Source organism: Tyto alba, unplaced genomic scaffold (assembly GCF_018691265.1).
Source record: "Tyto alba isolate M040663 unplaced genomic scaffold, T.alba_DEE_v4.0 Super-Scaffold_14, whole genome shotgun sequence".
NCBI classification, from domain to species: Eukaryota; Metazoa; Chordata; class Aves; order Strigiformes; family Tytonidae; genus Tyto; species Tyto alba.
In genome coordinates, this window is record NW_024881276.1 from 642802 (window position 1) to 660607 (window position 17806).

General features: G+C 45.0%; 1 protein-coding gene and 1 long non-coding RNA gene across 6 annotated transcripts in view; both read right to left on the reverse strand.

Annotated features, from left to right (window-relative positions):
• Positions 1–381: 381 nt before the first annotated feature.
• On the reverse strand, positions 382–6716 carry LOC116959007. Of its 2 annotated transcripts, XR_006164921.1 has the most exons (3): positions 4855–6716; positions 2084–4718; positions 382–742 (listed from the first exon to the last, which is right to left on the reverse strand). It is a non-coding gene; the product is annotated as an uncharacterized LOC116959007 (long non-coding RNA). The 2 variants fall into 2 exon arrangements; XR_006164920.1 differs by having other exon boundaries at positions 382–4718.
• A 2464-nt stretch (positions 6717–9180) lies between these two features.
• UBE3A (ubiquitin protein ligase E3A) overlaps positions 9181–17806 on the reverse strand; it is a 54526-nt gene continuing 45900 nt past the window's right edge. For all 4 annotated transcript variants that reach the window (XM_042788492.1, XM_042788494.1, XM_042788493.1 and 1 more), the window contains 6 exons: positions 14345–14550; positions 11964–12128; positions 11417–11572; positions 11252–11325; positions 10211–10354; positions 9181–9919 (listed from right to left, as the gene is read on the reverse strand). In XM_042788492.1, coding sequence (XP_042644426.1) covers positions 9799–9919; positions 10211–10354; positions 11252–11325; positions 11417–11572; positions 11964–12128; positions 14345–14550 — 866 coding nt within the window. In that variant the 3' untranslated portion in view covers positions 9181–9798. The remainder of the gene's footprint in view (positions 9920–10210; positions 10355–11251; positions 11326–11416; positions 11573–11963; positions 12129–14344; positions 14551–17806) is intronic.

The window sequence follows — 17806 nt, forward strand, 5'->3', positions numbered from 1 at the left end:
CTCCGGGCCATGCTCTGGGCCCTGCTCCGGGCCGTGCTCCGGGCCATGCTTGGCCTGAGCTCTCCCAGGGAAAGGGCCTGGAGGCACGGGCCCTGCTCCCTACCAGCAAGCGACCCCAGTCCCGCTGCACTCCAAAGTGCTCTCAAGAGCAGCACCCCGTTTTTTTCCCTTCATCCCCTACTAGTACTCTGCTTAAACAGTTTTTACAAGAGAAAGGTCTGCTCCGGAAAATTCAATGAACCAAACCGGCAACGGAAAGGATGGTGACAGCAAAACAGCTTGTGCAAGTGTACAGACCCCTCATGCACAGCCGAGGGTTGGGGTGAGCTTGACTGTGCAGCTCTTCCTGCAGAAACAGCCCAGGGAAGGAACAACCCTGCATTTAATCCCTTTCTCTTCAGCATCTGCTTTACGGTTTTATTCCTGCCAACTATTTATTAATGCACAATGAGAGAGGGCTCTGCTTTACATTAAGAAATAAATGGTTCATTTTTCTTTCGCCCACAAAAGCGTCAGTGCTTTCTCTGAGCTCGTCCGTATGCTGCTGGTCTGGAAGACGCATTCGCTGCTGCTGGCAAGGAGGAGAGAGGGTGTCACAGGTCAGACCCAGCCCAGGTTGGCCGGCGAGATAACGCAGTCGGGCTGACCGAAGGAGAACTGGTCTTCATCCTGAACAGTTGTGAGATGACCGTACGTGTACCTGGTTTCAGCGTCCCCCTGCTCTTCTATTAACGTTTCCATCCTGGAACAGACAGAAAGAATCAAACCGTTGTTTACATAATTTAGCATTCATAAAACCCCTCTGCATATCCCTGAGAGCAAAATGAATTATGCACTAAATGGACCTGGCAACTGTACAGGCAGCTAAAGCACAAGATTTCAGCTGTGGCAGCTTTCCTGAGGGAAGCCATCATTCCGGGAACCCCCTCTCCCCGTCTCCAGTCCGGAGCCCAAGGAAAACGCTGCCTGGGGAGTCCTCGTGGCGAGGATGGGGAAGACTCGCTCCCTTCCACCCTGCCTCGGGCCGATGGGGAGGGAAACACACGCGAGTCCTGAGGAACATCTTCAGGATAAAAACGGTCAGGCCTTTTGATTCTGAAATTCAGATTTTTGAAACGATTTCCAGCTCACAAATCAAAGGCCAAGGCTTGCTGCTTCTAACTGCCCTCGCAGCATCACTGCGGAAAATAAAATTCTGCTGTTCTGTGTTTGCAATCCTCCCCGCTCCACACCCTAAGGGCGGAGTGAGGAGGGAGGGCTTGCATTATTTAAGCAGAATCGGTTTCTGCAACCTCAAGAGCAGGACAGCAGGGTGTCCTCAGCTCCAAAGATGAACACAAACATTAGCTTTACTCCAGAAGCAGCGGCAATTCTCAGAAAGAGATTTGTTTCATCAGCTCTACCATTTCTGCTTGGCTTCTGCAGGGAGAGCGCAGGATGCAGTGCCAGTGGCCACAGGCTGCCCTCTCAAGAGGCTGAGGACACCGTCCGGCTCTAACAGAGACCTGTCTTATTTGTACAGGTGAATTGGGGACAGGTTTCTAAAATCAGAAGTGCAGAAACACGAAAGGGATTTTACTAATGGTTGATATTCCATGTTTCTTTCCTTAACATTTGTAGGGGCTGGTATCAACCTTTCCCTAACAGGGCAACTGAAGAAAAGTCACGTGGAAAATCAGGAAAGCACGATTGTATTCTGGACTGAGGTGCAGCTTGATGAATACTAATTTCTCAGCTTTTTGTCTGTTTTGACGTGTCATTTCTTTAGTTTCCTGACAAGAAAAAAATACAACCCTTCTGTTCTTATTGCGAGCAGTTATTTCCCCCCCTCAGGCGGAGGGGGAGCCACCCCACAGCAGTCACTACACCCGAGCAGCCCCTCCAGGCTGGTAGCACAGCACGAACCAAGGGGCACCGCCTGCCTTTCCAGCAGAGACAGAGAAGCACAGAGGAAGGCTTGGGGATTTTTTTTTTTTTTTTTTGGCACAGCTGGGCTGCAGGGCTGATGAATCAAAGCATCTGCACTGCAAAGATCTACAGGAGAACCGATTGCCAGTTCCCCACTGAAGTACAAATATTTTACCTGCAGAATGGTGCAGATAATACATCCAGCAAGCTTCAGTGGGATTTCCACTATTTTCAAATTATTTGCACATTTAGGCTGTTTAAAGCAAGTCCTCAGGGCTGTTTCTTCACAGGTACTGGCCCAATGCTTGGCACAAGGAATCCTCTCTTACAGCAGCGACCTTGGGCACTCTGTGGGGTAGGAAATGATCCGGAGGTGGGTTTGTTTAATGGATTCTGACTACTGAAAACCCAACGCCTCATCTCCTTGCAGTAACACAGCTGCCTCTGACTACACTTGCATGAAGGTTAGAAAAAAAGCTTATGTCTAGCGAGAAAAAGCCGCAGAGCTTTTCTAGGAAAGCACCTCGTGCCTTTCCAAACACATCAGGTTGCCACCGCAGCTCCTTTATCCTGACAGCCACAGCCAGGCTTCCCCATCCACGGCTTGGACCAGAGCCCTGACACCTTGGGTGAGGCTCCCAGCTACCAGGCAGATTAACAGAGGAGCTGCCCCAATCAAAATGCTTTCATTTCAGCATTTCAAGGCCAACTGCTTTGGAAAGGTTTCACCTGCCACAACCCAACCGCTGACAGCTGAAGGAGGGTGAGCATGGTGAGGAAGGAGTGAGGAAAGGGACAGGCAGCACCTCAGGATGACCAGTGGCAGTTCAAACCTGCCGCTGAGAGCAAGGGTGACAGGCCCGTCCCTGGCACCAAGTGGCTCAGCTGGCTGCCACCAGGGAAGAGAAGCTGTTACAGAAGAGACACAGCAACCCGGGACCCCAGAGAAAGCAGACAGGGAAGCCCTTTTCTATTGACCAGGCAGTTTTCTACAACTAATTTACACTTAAAGTGTGGTGGCCAGAAGGCGCCCACGCCAACAGGGATGTCTCCAGCTGAGCACGATCCCCCTCCCCACCCACCACTGGTGCCAAGGGCAGACGGAGCGCTGTGCAGCCCAGCAGAGCCACGTGCCCTGCACAGGTTTCAGTCCTGCAGGGCTTCATTCGCTCTTGGGCCTGGGGGTGGAATTGTAGAGGAGGCAGAAAGCGGCGAGACCAACCGATGCTGCTGTCAGCCACTAGAAGACTCCAGAGGCTGCAACCAGCCTTGGGATGGGAGATTCCCAGAGGAAAGGTGAAATACAGCAGAATAAGGCTGCTGGAGGCTCCCACCTTGCAGATGCTGGGAAGGAACTGCCGAAACAGCCCATTTTTACCACCCGCAGCCCTGCAGCAGCAAGGCTCAGAGGCAGCAGGCAGATCACCATTGCTCCTGCACCTCCAGCTTCCCCCCCGATGCAACTGCTGCTCTGCAGCAGGACACGGGAGCTGAAAGCACTGGCTCCAGGCCACCCCCTGTCCCTGCAGGAGAAGCCAAGAGCACGAAAGAGAGAGGGAAGGGACTGAAACTGTCCCCTGAAGGCGGCAACAGCAGTGGTCCCCGAGCCCGGGGAACCTGTCCTAGGGCTGAGACACTGAGGCGGCCTCTTCTCCAAGAGCGAAGCCAGCAAGGAGACGGGCTTGGAGGATGAAGTCAAACCGCTTATCCGAAAAGCCGCGGGTCTGGAGCAGGATTGGCTCTGCCAGGCCCAAGGGCCACTGCCCAGAACGGCTGGCGGGGGCGATCCTCTCACCTGGGCTGGGGCAGGAAGCAGAGCCCGGCAAGGGCAGAGCCCAGGTGCTGTAGCCCTGCTCCAAAGCAGCCCAACAGGAATTTTGCTAGAGAGGATTTCCACTTGGGGACTTCAGTTTGGGAATACGAGACCCTTCCCAGGGAGATTCAAGGTGAGAAAAACTGGCCCGAGACTAACTCTTATCAGACGCTCATAAAGAAATCTGTGTCATGCTTCAAGAAGAAAGGATCTGTGTTGGTGAGGCCAAAATGTCACCTGCTTTATTTTAGGTGACTTGCTACAGAGTTCGTAGGATTTTTCACACGCAGGTAACCATGAAAAACGTTTTTAAGAATATCCGGGTACATAGCACAAGGGAGATCGTTCTTTTGAAAACACGCTTTCATCTAGGAAACGTGCTAGAGCTGAGTTTCCCATGTTTTATCAAAATCATTTCTATTAGGAAATAATAAAACCCACTTAATTGTAGATTAGCTCACCTGATCTTCAGTCCTTGCTGCTCAAACGCTCTGCGCTTGCAACAGGAAGCAACTAAATCAAATGCAGCAGCAGCACATAACCTATGGCGGCTCAAAACTCCCCACAGAAACCTTCAACTAGTTGCCATTTGATAGACAGCTACTTGTGAGCATCAGTGCGTGCGCTGCTGTGCCTGACAGAGCTGGAAGCAAAGGGATGCGGTGGGAAGAGAGGTTTAAGAGATTTTCTCCCTGCGTGAACCCAGTGGCACAGCAGAAACGCACAGCAGAGCTTTGGGCGACGTGCAGAAGAAAGGCTTCACACTGGGTTTGCACATGGCAGCAGTTCAGCCGCGGGTCTTCAAGCTGCTGCAGTTTTTACCCTCGCTCAGTGCGAGCTGTCAGCCGGGCCCGTATGCGCAGCAGCAGCCCCGCAGGTGTGGGTTACAGCTCAGCGCTGCCGTCTGTCCTCCCAAAGGCCGAAGTCCGGCTCCAGCGATCACCGGCTGGCGTCCACCCAGCGCCGCCTTCACTCCGAAGTCCCAGAACTGCACAACCTGCCCGGGAAGATAACGTAGCAGTTCTTAATGCCGTTCTCTGACCCTAAAGTAGAATAACGATTCCTGCCCTCTGCTGGTACCTCTGATATCCTTTCTCTTTTCCCACATAAAAATCCCGGCCCAAGATACAAACCGAGCAACAGACATCCATAAACACGAGCGTACTACGCAGACTTCCATTATTCATCCGGACCCCGCTCTGGGTGTACCCTACAAATATTGCAGAACAGAACAAAGCCACAGCAGCGCGTTGCGAAGCGGCACCTCTGCAACTACAACCACCTTCCCCCCACCCCTTGTCGTCCCAAGATCCTTTACAACCCTTTCAGTTCTAAAAAATAAACCCAAATCACACATCCGCTTCCTTGACCCTCTCTCAATAAAACCCCCTTTCCCAACTGCTCCTCTTCCCACCTAGCTCCTTTTTGCTGCCAACCCATCCTTTCCTCTCCCACCTCTCCCTCTCAGCTGCCCCCCCATCGCCAACGCCAGCGCCTTCTCCCGCCAAGCCCCGCTCCCGCCCAGGGCCCATCCCGAAAACCAGCCACTGCGAAAGAGGGACTGGTGTTTCATACAGCAGGTTCCAGAGAAATGGGAACCTGCAGCCAAGTGAATGAAATGCAACATTTTTCTCAGAGCGGGGGGAAAACAAAACAAAACAAAACAAAACAAAAAAAAAAAAAAAAGAAAAAGGATCGATTGTGGCTTTCGAAGATCACAAGCCTTTTCTACTTACAATCTTGTGCCTGCAAAATCCCCTCCTCCTATCCCAGGAGAAGGTGGGATCCCAAACCAAAACCTACCATTACCACACCCCACCTTCTGCTCCTCAGCGCGCCAGGCGCGCAGGAGGCACAGGCCGCAGACACATCAAGGAGAAGCTGCTTTTCCTGCTCCCCCCGGGTTCTGTCGCGGCGGCTTTCGGGAGGCCGGGCAGCCCCTGGGCCTCCTGGCCTGCAGCTGAGCGAGGGAGCTGCCCCTTCCAGGCCCGGCCTCGGCGCCGCTTACCCGACACTCAACCACGGACGCGCTGGCAGCTCCGGGGACAAGGGGCGATTCCCACGGGCGGTGGGACGCAACGCCAGCGGCAGGGAAGCTCTCTCAGTGCAGGCCAGCCCCTCGCCGGGCTGTGGAGACAGAAACCTTCCAGCTGTGCGGCGTGCCGCTGAGGTCACCTAGCAAATAACTTTTAAAAATTACGGCGTAGAGAAATCCAGCAGCGAGACCCCCTTTTCAGCTCCGTTAGTGAAGAACAATAAAACCCAACAGCTGAAGATGTCTTTAGAAGGAGCACTGGACAAAAATACCAAACATTATTTCATGGGTTTCCCGAATTAATTCATCTGGATAAGAAATCTAAAGGCAAAATGCCAGTATCAACTCCATTTCCAAAGCAGCGTCCCTTCTACGATACGGTATAAAACTGAATTTCTTAATAAAATTCATTTCAAGTCCCTGGTGGTCTTATGAATTTGGTGGCAACAAATTTGATCGCTTTGGTAATTCCAGAAGTTTAATTAAAGCTGTGCCCAAGCACAAATGGGAACTGTAGGTAAGTTGTCCCAAACCCCCGTGATTCTCAGACTAATCATAATAAGCCGAGCTCTCGTCAGGAAGGGCTTGCTTTTGCACAGCTAAATCTGGAAGAAGTTCCTGCTCCATCCCGCACGCCCAAGCGCTGGAGATTTTCTGCATCGTGGATGAGGCGCGGCTCAAACGTTCGCGCCGGCTGGAACACCTCCGTCCTGGAGACTCCCGAGGCAGGCAGGACACTTCTAAGTGGTTAAAAACGTACCGGGAGGTAACGGGCGAGCGCAGTGCCAGGCGAGCCCCCCAGAGCCCCCGCTGCGCTGCGGGAGCTGCCCTCCTGCCGACACCCCGTCCCGCTCCTGCCCGGCCCAGCGCCGGCTCCCACGGGGGGGGCTGAGCCCACCGGGTCCCTCGGTGCTGCCCGGCCCAGCACCGGCTCCCGTGGGTGAGAGGTGCAGGATGAGCCCCCCCAGGACTTGGCCAAACGCTCTCCCGCCGTGCACCGAGCTGAGCCCGCGCCTGAAATCCCAGCAGCACACACAGGTTTCCGTCCTCGAAAAAGCAAAGTTCATGCGACAAAACTACCCCTTCTAATGAAATTAGGAAAAAAAAAGCCCCGTTTGCTCAGTACTTCAGATGATTCTTTTCAACACACCTCGCATTACTGTAATTTTTGAGGCATATAATGCTGCAAGATACAGATAAAAGCCTGATGTCCCCTCTGCACCACGGCTGGAGGCATCGGCAGCCTAGAAGGGTGCAGAAGGAAACGCTCAGAGGCGTTTGTCACTTGTCAAACAAGATGATGCTGAGACGCCCAAAATATTTTCTTGTGGCCGTATTGGGGACGGCCTGAGCAGAGCACCAGCACGCGGGCACCAGAGTGCTACCTCGGAAGAGGAGCCTGCTGCCTCACTCCAGGGATGTATTTCACCGACACCTGAGTACTCCTAAGTTTCTGAGGTACGCTTCGTAGACCCAAAATTCGCTAAACATCGCTGAAAGACATTCTGGGTGTGCCCAGAAAAACAGAACTTAAAATAGCATTTTCCTCTCTCTGACAAACCTTTCAAGCAACAGGAGACTGACTGGACCTTCTGTAGGGCAGGAGAGTAGCCCGGAGCTACAAGATTTGTTTTAAACCTTCCCAGCTGCTGCTGCGGGACAACTGGCATGTTTGTCACACTGCCAAGGAGGTAAGAATTCAATACAGTGGCACTGTGGGGGAGGCAGTACATATTGACATGGGAAAGCCGTCAAATACAAAGTACTTTTATCTTACCTGAAAACGATTCCTTGAAAAACAACATATACTTTTAAAATAACACACAGTTGTGTTGGCCTTTAATCTTAATGCTAGGAGGAAGAACAGAAGAGGCATATTTACAGTGTCAAGACTTCAGTTAAAGAACTTTGTATTTTTACCCGATTCCGCTGTCTGCCCGGCCTTCAGACCTACAGAAACCCCCCGGCAGGACCCTCCTACACTTGCCAGCTGGGCACAACCACCACCCACAGCCACCTCAGAACAAAACAGGTTGCAGGGCTACAGCTGAACAGGCAGGAGAGGGCCCGGGGCAGCAGCACGGGCTCACAGGCGGAGCCCCTCCCGGCCCTGGGCAGGCCCTGCTCTCCCCACCTCCGGGAAACCAGCCGCCCCGCCGAGCCGAGCGAGGGGAGAGGGGCAGGGTGTCCCCTGCTCCCCTCCCGGGCACGGGCAGCCAGGCCCAGGCTCCCGAAGGCACGGCCCCCTGCCCCCAGGGCCGGGAGGCAGCCAGCTCCTCTCCTCCCCCAGCAAGTCCCAGCGCCCGCCCTGGGGGTCCCGCACTGCGTGTGGCCTCGAGGGGCACGCCGCCCGGCCCGGCCCCCCGTCACTCCTGGGGGTCCCTTCCCTGCCGGAGGGCTGGCGGAGCTGCAGCCCTCAAACTACCGTCTACTACGACATCTTCTCATCGAGGAATTTAATATCCAATTTATCCAAGTAAGGAAGTCGCTTCTTTTCTCTTTCACTGAACCATGGTGAAAAAAAGGTCACTGTTTTATTCAGCATCATAGTTACATAACAGTTGTCTGTTTCTATTACTAGAAAGAATTTATTAAAATAGTCCTGAAAGACATCTTTTCCTTCTCCAATGATTTCAAAACTATGCCTTTGAATGCCAATTCCACAGTCACGGGTGTGATCGGTAGTAGTCCGTTATAACAGTTGTCAAGGCACAAGCTCAGCTCTGCACAACGGCTGCAGCTTGTTTTAGAAAAGAGATATGCCAGTTACAGCTTCACTTAAGAACGCATAATCCCTTTATCGCATATTGCAACAGGAGAAATTAACATTAAACACAGACTACGAAAGGTAAAGGATTTATTTCTGATATGATTTGTAGAGTTAAATTAAAAACCTACTGAATACTTTATGTAGCAGATGAACATAACCTTAGTACTTACTCTCTAACAGTTTATTTAATGGTTGGAAGTGTACAACATGAAGTAGGCCTTACGTTTAATATTGTTCAATTTTGCTTATTGTTAGATGAGATTAAAATACAGTAGCCATCCCTTTAGATTATGTTGCAACACTGATCATGTGCCTTGATAAGTAGGAACAACAATTCATTCAATAAATGGTGATGACATATCATGTAGGGAAGACTTTGGATTGTCTATTTAAAATGTCAACATAATAGGCAATTAAGAATAAAACTTCATTTTAAGTGCACTTCCACATGCTTTGTTTATAATATAGCAAAAACTTCCTATCTTTTTTCCAATCACTTCACTCCCTACTCTAAAGCTGTTCAGTTGAAAATGCACTTTCCCCAGTAAACTTCTTTTTAAAAAAAAAAAGTAACTAAAATTTCTACCCTTTCATACGCTAAGAAATGTTTCCTAATTAAAAACACAGTTTATTACAAGACATGTGAAGACAACATATAGTGAAATGAATTTTAATTGTTGTGCTGTGACTAAAGTAAAGTTCTCAAGGCTGCAATTTAACATTCCAAGTTCTCCCTTCCATCTTTATTGATTCTCAAGATTTTGCACAGAAACTCTTTGGGGGCTAGAACAGCAGTAATTGCATCACACTGTTTTCCAAGACTTCAAGTTTCAAAAGCAAACTCTTCAAAAAGTACAGTTCTTGATTTGATTAGATACAGGGACAAAAATATAGCACATACTTGAAGGTTACATGGTCTACAAATGATGGCAATATTTTCCTTGGGAGAGTACAGTTTGTTTTCTTGTAAATACTCAAAAAGGCTCAACTTCAAGCAGTAATAAACACAAGCAAAAGTGATTTAACCCTTAAAATAAATATTCAGGAAAACCTCTCTGTACATACAAGTGAAAGAATATGTAACACTTTCACGCTAAAAGAAAAAATAAAGATTTTGTTCATATAAGCAGCTGAAATCTGCTGTTCCAGCCCAATGTCCCCAGTAAAGAAGGGAGGCACAAACACAGGTGACTACTGTAGCTCACTATCTTATGGCCTTTTCGGACAGGGACATCATCACCATCATTTTTTTAATCCCTTTTGTTATATTTATTACAGCATGCCAAATCCTTTGGCATATGTGATGGCCTTCAATAATCTTTCTTTAAGCTTCTCTTTGCTTGAGTACTCCGGAAGCAAAAGTACATTAAAGCATGTGTGAGATGTAGGTAACCTGTGGGGAAAAACAAACAAAAAAAAAAAAAAAAACAAACCAAAACCAAACCAAAACAAAACCAACCAAACAAACAAAAAAAAACAACAACAAAAAAAATTTCAGATCTGGGAACATGCAGTACATGCAAAGAAATACATCACTATTTCACAAACCCAAAATAATGAATTTAAAGAGAATCTGCTTAAAGATTCAACTTTCAGATTTAACTAAGTTAATAAATCAAAAGCACAGAATTTGCTTCCATTTATAAACAAACAAGCAAAACGTAGATTTTATTTTTTTTTTTACCTCTCTGTATCTGGGCCATTTTTGGCTATGATCATCTTTAACTTTCCAAGTCCTCCCACAGGGGCTCTGTCTGTGCCTGTTGTAAACTGTAAGAATAATCTTTTCTGTTCATCTGTAAATGAATGGACTATTTCCCAGAATTCCCTATCAAGAAAGAAATCAAAAAGTAAACAAACTGAGAACTTTCTTTGGTATAAATGGTTTCAAAAGTAATTGAACTTTGCAGGTTTTAGTAATTCTAACCAGTCTTTACACCAAGTTGACAAGCTGCATTCATAAACCCAAACTACCAATAATGTATTTACCACTGATGAAATTCAGCAGTAGAGATCAGAAATATCACCACAACGCTGCAGACCGTTTTAAAATGTTAATCAGGCTGATAAGTGATCTGGAAATATTCCTATTTTCTAAACAATTACACTGGTTCCACTACACTGTCCACTCCTACCACCTTCTTAAACACCTCAGGAAACAAACGCAGCTCCTGCCAAAGGTTTTCTACCCTGTCAGGCACTAGAGTTAGGCCGTTGGAAAAGTCTAGAGGACAGAAGATGTACACTTCTCTGACCCGTGTCTTCAGAGAGTTCTCTAGTCAAAGGGGAAAAGAAGGTAAAACCGTTACAGTTACTCAAATTCTCATTAGAGAAGAAAGTTCTACACGTGCAGCCTATTCAAACAGTTCAGTGTGTGCCCCTTTTTTTTTTTTTGTTTTTCTTCTTTTAAAGCAGCAGAGCAGTGGTAATTTATTGAAACAGCCCTGTTTGTACTGGGGATTATTTAACTGTATGGTATAAGAGAAAGATAAAACACCGACAAAAAAAAAATCAGTTTTAAGCTTTATCAAAGTTCACTGGAAGCTAAAGACAATGCTTCTACTATTTGCTCTTTTCTAATGACAGTACTTGAGTAAAGTGAAATTATACGTAAGACACTTGCATCTCTAGTACCACAAAATCCTAAATCTTACAATAATAAATTCATTACGAAGAAACAGGCATGTAAAGTGCTTTTAATCTTTCAGAAATTAGAAAAAATTACCTAATAATAAGAGAGTCTCTTGTGTAGCCACCGTCATATTCTGTAGTTTCTTCTAGTGCTTGAAAATCTAAATTCTGTAGGAAGATGATAGTTTTTAAAATGATCACTAATTATATACTTAGGATCAAAAAAGCTCCACTTTCTGGTTACATTCAGGACTCTTACCCTACTTCCACAAATAAGTAATTCAATTTCCTCCGGTCTAAATAAATATTTCAAGGGAGATTCATTGGTCACCATGTGGAATCCTCTCCGAAAGGCTTTGAACTGTTTTTCTACTGATTTATTGAGTATATAGTCAGCATACAGATTGACAAATTCCTGTAGGGAAACAAGCCCCCAAAAAACCTTAGTACTCAGACCTCCAAATGTACTGAATTCTGTAATTCTATGTAGACTATATTTACAGGACCCCCAAATACAACGAATTCTAGAATTCTACATAGATTATCTGAGCTCAGCCTCTACTCAGCAATAAAGAGCAAGTCTTAACTATTTCTCAAGCAGGTCAAGCACGGCACCCGGAAGCCATGTGTGCGTGTATCAACGCTTTTTTTAAAAAGTGAAGCCTTTTCTACTTACAACTACACTGTGCCATGGCAATCTTAAAAGGCTTTTAAACTTAAACTGTGAGACCAAGCTTTTATAGAGTGCCACATAATTCTGCAGAGTATCTAAATATTACAGATCGTGTTAACAAAATTGAGTGTACCTTTCTATTTTCATTCGTAATGGGAATTTTATCACCATTTTCCTTTAAATCATGCATCATTGGATTGCCGAAGAGATCCGTATGAGATATTTGAAACGTTATCATCATATCATCTTCCACACTTCCTTCGTACTCTAGTAAGTCTCTCAAACTCTGGTAAAGAACCTAACAGAATTAGAAATACATGTCTGTCATAAATAAGGTTCACAGATTTCATTGCGTAATACCAGAAGACATGAAATCAGCTGCCTCAAAAAGGGTTGTTACATTCTGTGACACAAGTCACCTCAGAACTCCTATAACCATCCAAACAAAGGGATATTAAGCTCAGTGTTTGTAAAAACAACCAGTAGCAGATATTAAGGGAAGATAAAAAATAGACATGGCAATGAGTGATAACCCCCTTAGAAGGAAGTACCCAGGAATCTTCCAAAATGTCATGGTCAGACCTGTAGTTTAAGAGTCACTGACTCCTCCTTCCTCTTTTAACTCTTTTGAAACTGTATTTACATCCAGAACATGTTACACTAGTAAGTTGAACACGTATGTATTAAAAACAAAGAAAATGCTGTATTTTACATCAGATAAATCTCAGGCAGTAGGCTTTTATCTCCTACATCTTGATTTAAAACCCAAATGAACTAGGAAGCAATCTCAAAGCAACACAGATGGGGCAGTCATTAAAGTAAGAAAACATTTATGTACAAAAAACCCCCAAAACCAAACCAACCAAACAAAAAAAGATCACAAGATAGGTCAGAATTTGCCAAGTGGAATCTGAAATTCCCTGTAAGGGTTTGCTCTATGCAAAGGAACAACCAGCCTTCCTCCCTGCTATGCCTTAGGAAAAGCCCAAGACCTTCTTGGAAACCCAAGGCTATGCAGAAAAGGAACAATTATTTGGCTGAGACAGAGGTGTGGGGCTCAAGAATGCAAGCTGAAGGTAAAAGCAACAACTGAGTGCAACTATATTTTTATAGTGAAGTAGAAGTAATAAACCTCCCCTCGATGTTTTCATTACTGAAAGTTTACACGTAAGCCTCAGTCTCCCACTACCTGCACCCTTTCGATTATTCCAGAGCGCCTTTAAAAACATCTTGCATTAAAAATGACTGGTCCTGGAGCTGCTGGGGTGCGGGCTTGTGAACACCCTATCCTCCATGCCCTATAGCATCAGAAAATGCACGGGGAAGCTTCACTATTGAGAATTTCATTTTTCGGTTTGAGAAGTTCTGAAGTGTTTAAGTCATATTAGAATACAAAGAGTTTAAAAAGGATTACTTTAAAAGAAGTCAGTGTAGATGTCAGAGGAGAAACATAAGAGTAGAGGAGAAAAATTAAGAAATGCTCTGACTGCCTCGTTCCACAGAAAGAAATCCACCTTCTCTCATAAGAAGTTTTGAGTACGTAAAAAAAATCTGAGGAAACTGGGAGCACTGTGTATTTCTCAGTATCATTTTACAGAGCAACTGGTCAAAGCTGGCATGCTGTTTTATGTAGCCATCCAAAGCAGAGTGGATAACCTGTTTTTTGATTGCACACGCCTCATTTTCCGATTAAACAAAAGGCAAGCTCTTTCTAAACAGTATCATTTTACTCACCTTTTTTGATTAGCTGAAGATTTTGCCTAACTGTTTATAAAAAGGGAAATGTCCCACCATTTGAAACTAAGGGCAGCGTACTAATAACTCACACGAGCTAGCACGAGGGAAGGCTGCTGGCGATCTCTGGAGGAAGGGGGAGCAGGGCCAAGACATCCTGCATACACGTCCCTGTGCTCCAGCTACTAAAGCACGTGCAGAGCTTTGTGGTTTTGTACAGCCGCTGGTCGGGGAGGGGTGGGGGAAGACAGACACTGATCACGGCTCCCAATCCGCAGGGACACTCATGAACTGTCTCCTCTGTCTTTTGCTTCAGATGAAAACCAATACGAGCATTGCTCCTTTGCATGTCTCTGGTTACTTTTGCCTCTTTTATAGAAATCTACTTCTACAAAGATATATAAACAACCTGATTGTCAAAGCCTCTTTGGGAAGACACTATTAATAATAATATATGCTTAATAGTGTCTAATGATATTAAGCAATTTAGGCCATATGTAAAAAAAAAAAAAAAAAAAAAAAAAGGCAAAACAAAAACCAGAATAAAGCTTTACTAATACCCAGCCCTATTTGTGGAGTTGACAATTCTACCTCCTCCAAACCAGATGCAGTAAGAGATTTTATTGCTTATGAATTTATTTTAACAAATACAGACTCTTCACACAAGTCACTGGTTATTTCATTTTCACTTCTGACAGTGATCTTGTGTTTAATTTAGATCTAGATTAAGTTATTGTATGGAAAATGAATTACTAAAATCAAAGAACATAATGAACTTACAGGATGAGAGTCTGCCAGATCACGGAAAGTTCCTTTTTTGCCCATTAGCTTCCTGTAGACAACCATGGGAAAATGTACATCCAGTATACAGTTATTGTAAATAGCCAGACCCAGCACTATGCCAATCAGTGTAAACTGACCCTCCGTTTCAAAAGAGGACGGATTAAACCAAAACAGTTTTGTAGATTCATCATATGTGAACATCCCTGTAAAGAAATGATGTTGAACAATTATGGTTACATTCCAACAGAAATGACATGTAAAACATACCATTATGAAGCCATTTGCATTAGAATGCCTCTAAAACATGTTTAACTTAACATTATACCGAGTCTAGTGGCAAAGAGAAGCTACTTACCTTAGGGTAACCGGAGCTGCTCAAAATACTGTGACATTACCACTAAAAGCCCGCCGGAGCCCTGCGCCACAGCGTCCTGCAGTGCCCCCCGAAGCTGCGCCTACGCACCCTCCCATCCCCTTCCCCCGTGAGGAACCAGCAGCACGCTGTCACCAGAGTGTAACTCTGCTAAAAACACTAGTGCAGGAAAAGAACACGATCGAACGAACACGTGTCTGAACTAATCCCGAAGAACCCCGACCACTGTGAAGGATGACAAGGCCCAGTGCTGCTGCAGCTACCACACACATCCTCACTGGAGGCGAGAACGCAGCACGGGGCTGCTGCTTCACAGGGGCAGCTGCGAGTTTAACAGCTTGTCCCTGTTGAGAGACAGAGGTTTTGCTTTGCTCCCCGACGAAACCAGACTTTGTGTACAGGCTATAAACCATTTAAATGAGTCCCACAGTAAAATCCATCGCTTACCTGACTAGACCCTGAAACAAGATAAATGCAAACCCCATAGATTTAAGGGGGGAGAAAGAGATCACCCTGGACAGGTGGAGTCCTAGTGACTCGTTGCTCACACAGCTAAGTCGCGTGATTTCCAGGCAGAACCTAAAGGAAAGTGCCCAGGCTCTTTCCTCCCAACACACCAGAAGTTGGATGCACGTGGTCAGGAACAGGAACTACATTTGCCACGAGGATTTATGTCACCAGCTCTTAAAAGAGATGCTTATTTACAAACTATGGAGAGGTACAAATTGATGACAAAGTCACATGAACAGAGCCACAAAATTACTCCTAAAGCTGGAAATAAGATGTCACCTTTAGCCAGCCTACAAAGCCTGAGTTCTCATTCGGTGTAAGGAAACGAACTGCAAACTCACATTCAGAGACTCCGGCTATTCCCCAAAATTGAAGATTATTTATCTCAGTAAGGTACTAGGACAGGGTCAGTGATTGGGAGTCACAAATAACAGACTAACACACCAGGTAAGGCAACGGGACATCAGAAATGGGTGAGCAACACAAGCATATACAGGAGAAACATTAAATAGAAGCCGTTTTCTGAACTGACTGAAGTAACTTCTGGGTTACTGGCACAATTAAAGGAATGACTCGACGGAAGAATTAAACAGTCAAAACAAACAACTTCAACAAATGTCTAATAACGAAGGACTAACAGTTTACCCAGATCCACATCTGGAAACACTTTAATGTGAAATACAGTATTTTATTCACGGATCAAAATTAAGACTATAGTAAATTAAAATCATAATAAAACACCAGAAAAAACTGGAAGCTGCAAAAAGGGGAAAACAAATGTATAGTGTTGCTAGGATATGAAATTAAATGAGTAAGATATGAAGTTATATGAAATTATTCCTTCTTCCCTTTACCATGGTAACTATGGGTCATAAATCTAGTATTCTGTCTGAGTTATTGCCTCTTTGGAATAAAGCTTTAAGGCAGTTTAGTATGAAAACACTTGAAATGTAGCAGCAAAGAAATTATATCAGCAATAAGCATCACTCCACACATACCTATCAGAGGACAGACATTTTAAATTCCATTTAAAGGATTTCCTTAATTTTCTCTGGTAAATACAGTGTTTACAAATCAACAAAAGTCACTCTTGGTATATATGGTGTGTAAAGTGTTAAACTGCAGTGCATACTAACAGGTGCAAAAGAATGCAAGCTACATTTTCTGCTTCTACACATTTATGCCAAAAGTAAATAAATGCCTTTTTTTTTCCAACTTGATATGAATATAAAAAGTGTACATGCTTTTTTGTATTTTGAATACAGGAGTAAAATTTAAAACATGCATGCACATCTAATCTATTACCCATATTTACGCACAGGGAGCATATATACACTGGCTGAATCAGCTTCCAATTACTCAAGAGGAGTGTTTCAATACAGGCACCCCACACAACTTGTTTAGATAAATCCGGGTCAAAAATGTATTTCGCACTGAAAATACAACTTCGTCAAAGTACTCGGACTTCCTTATTTTGCCATATTCTAATTCACTGCAAGTAACCTTGCAAATTCAGATTCCAAATCTCTCCAAATTAATAGCAGTTTTCAGAGTGAGCGAGACTTGTCTTTGGATCTGTATCACTTGTTACAAGAACTGGCTTGTGTGCAGCACAGGGCAAGTGCCAAGGGTCAGATTCTGTTACCGATTCTGGGGACTTCCTCTAACCCAGTCAAAACAAATTTCTGTTTCTTCATCAATTTTCTAAGCTACAAAATCAAGAACGGCTTTCTTTTTTAAATCAGTTCAATGAACCCAAATTAACCAATGGGCAATAAGCAGTTGAGCTTCCTTAATGAAGACATTACAGTAACTACAATGTGACATTGTATTTCAAATAAACAATGACATTAGTATAGGAACCTGGCAGGTCTCATTTCTATTTTAACAGAAAGTATTTGTAACATTTTAATCTCTTCAGAGCAGCAGACAAACTGAATATTAAAAGCAGCGTGCCCTTGCATGTATAAAGATGGAAGCATAAAAGACTGGTGCAGGGAGCAAGAAAAAAAAAGAGCAAGATGTAAATGTGACTGTTAAAAACACAAATATAAAAATTTGGCTCCTATATATCAAATTACCCCTAGTTCTTAACTAACTACAAACACATTTGACATTATTGCCACACTCTGGATCTGTACCACTTTTAGGTGAATTCATTAGAAGAACTAAGACTATTGGATTTTTTAAGCTGGAGGAAGGGGAGGAAATAACTCAAAAACTCACCATAGTCCTACTCTGGTTTTATTGCAGAAGCTCTTCCTCTTTGGTTTGATTACTAATTCTAGAAGCTAATCACAAAGCAAAGCGAGGAGAAAGGTGAGAGAACAAACAAAGGAACCCTGCAAAGAACCCCTGTACTACTGGTTAACGTCTAACAAGCAGTGGTAGCTTTCACTAACTATACAGTAATTCCTTTCATCACTCCTCCTTAGGAGGATGTCTGATGATGACAGTGAACCTCAATGGGTCAAGTGCTCCCATGATCACCAGGAAATCTGGAGAGCTTCAGAGAGAAGCAGCAGATGTAGAAAGGCACTGCATAAACACAGAACAGCCCAGGTTGGAAGGGACCT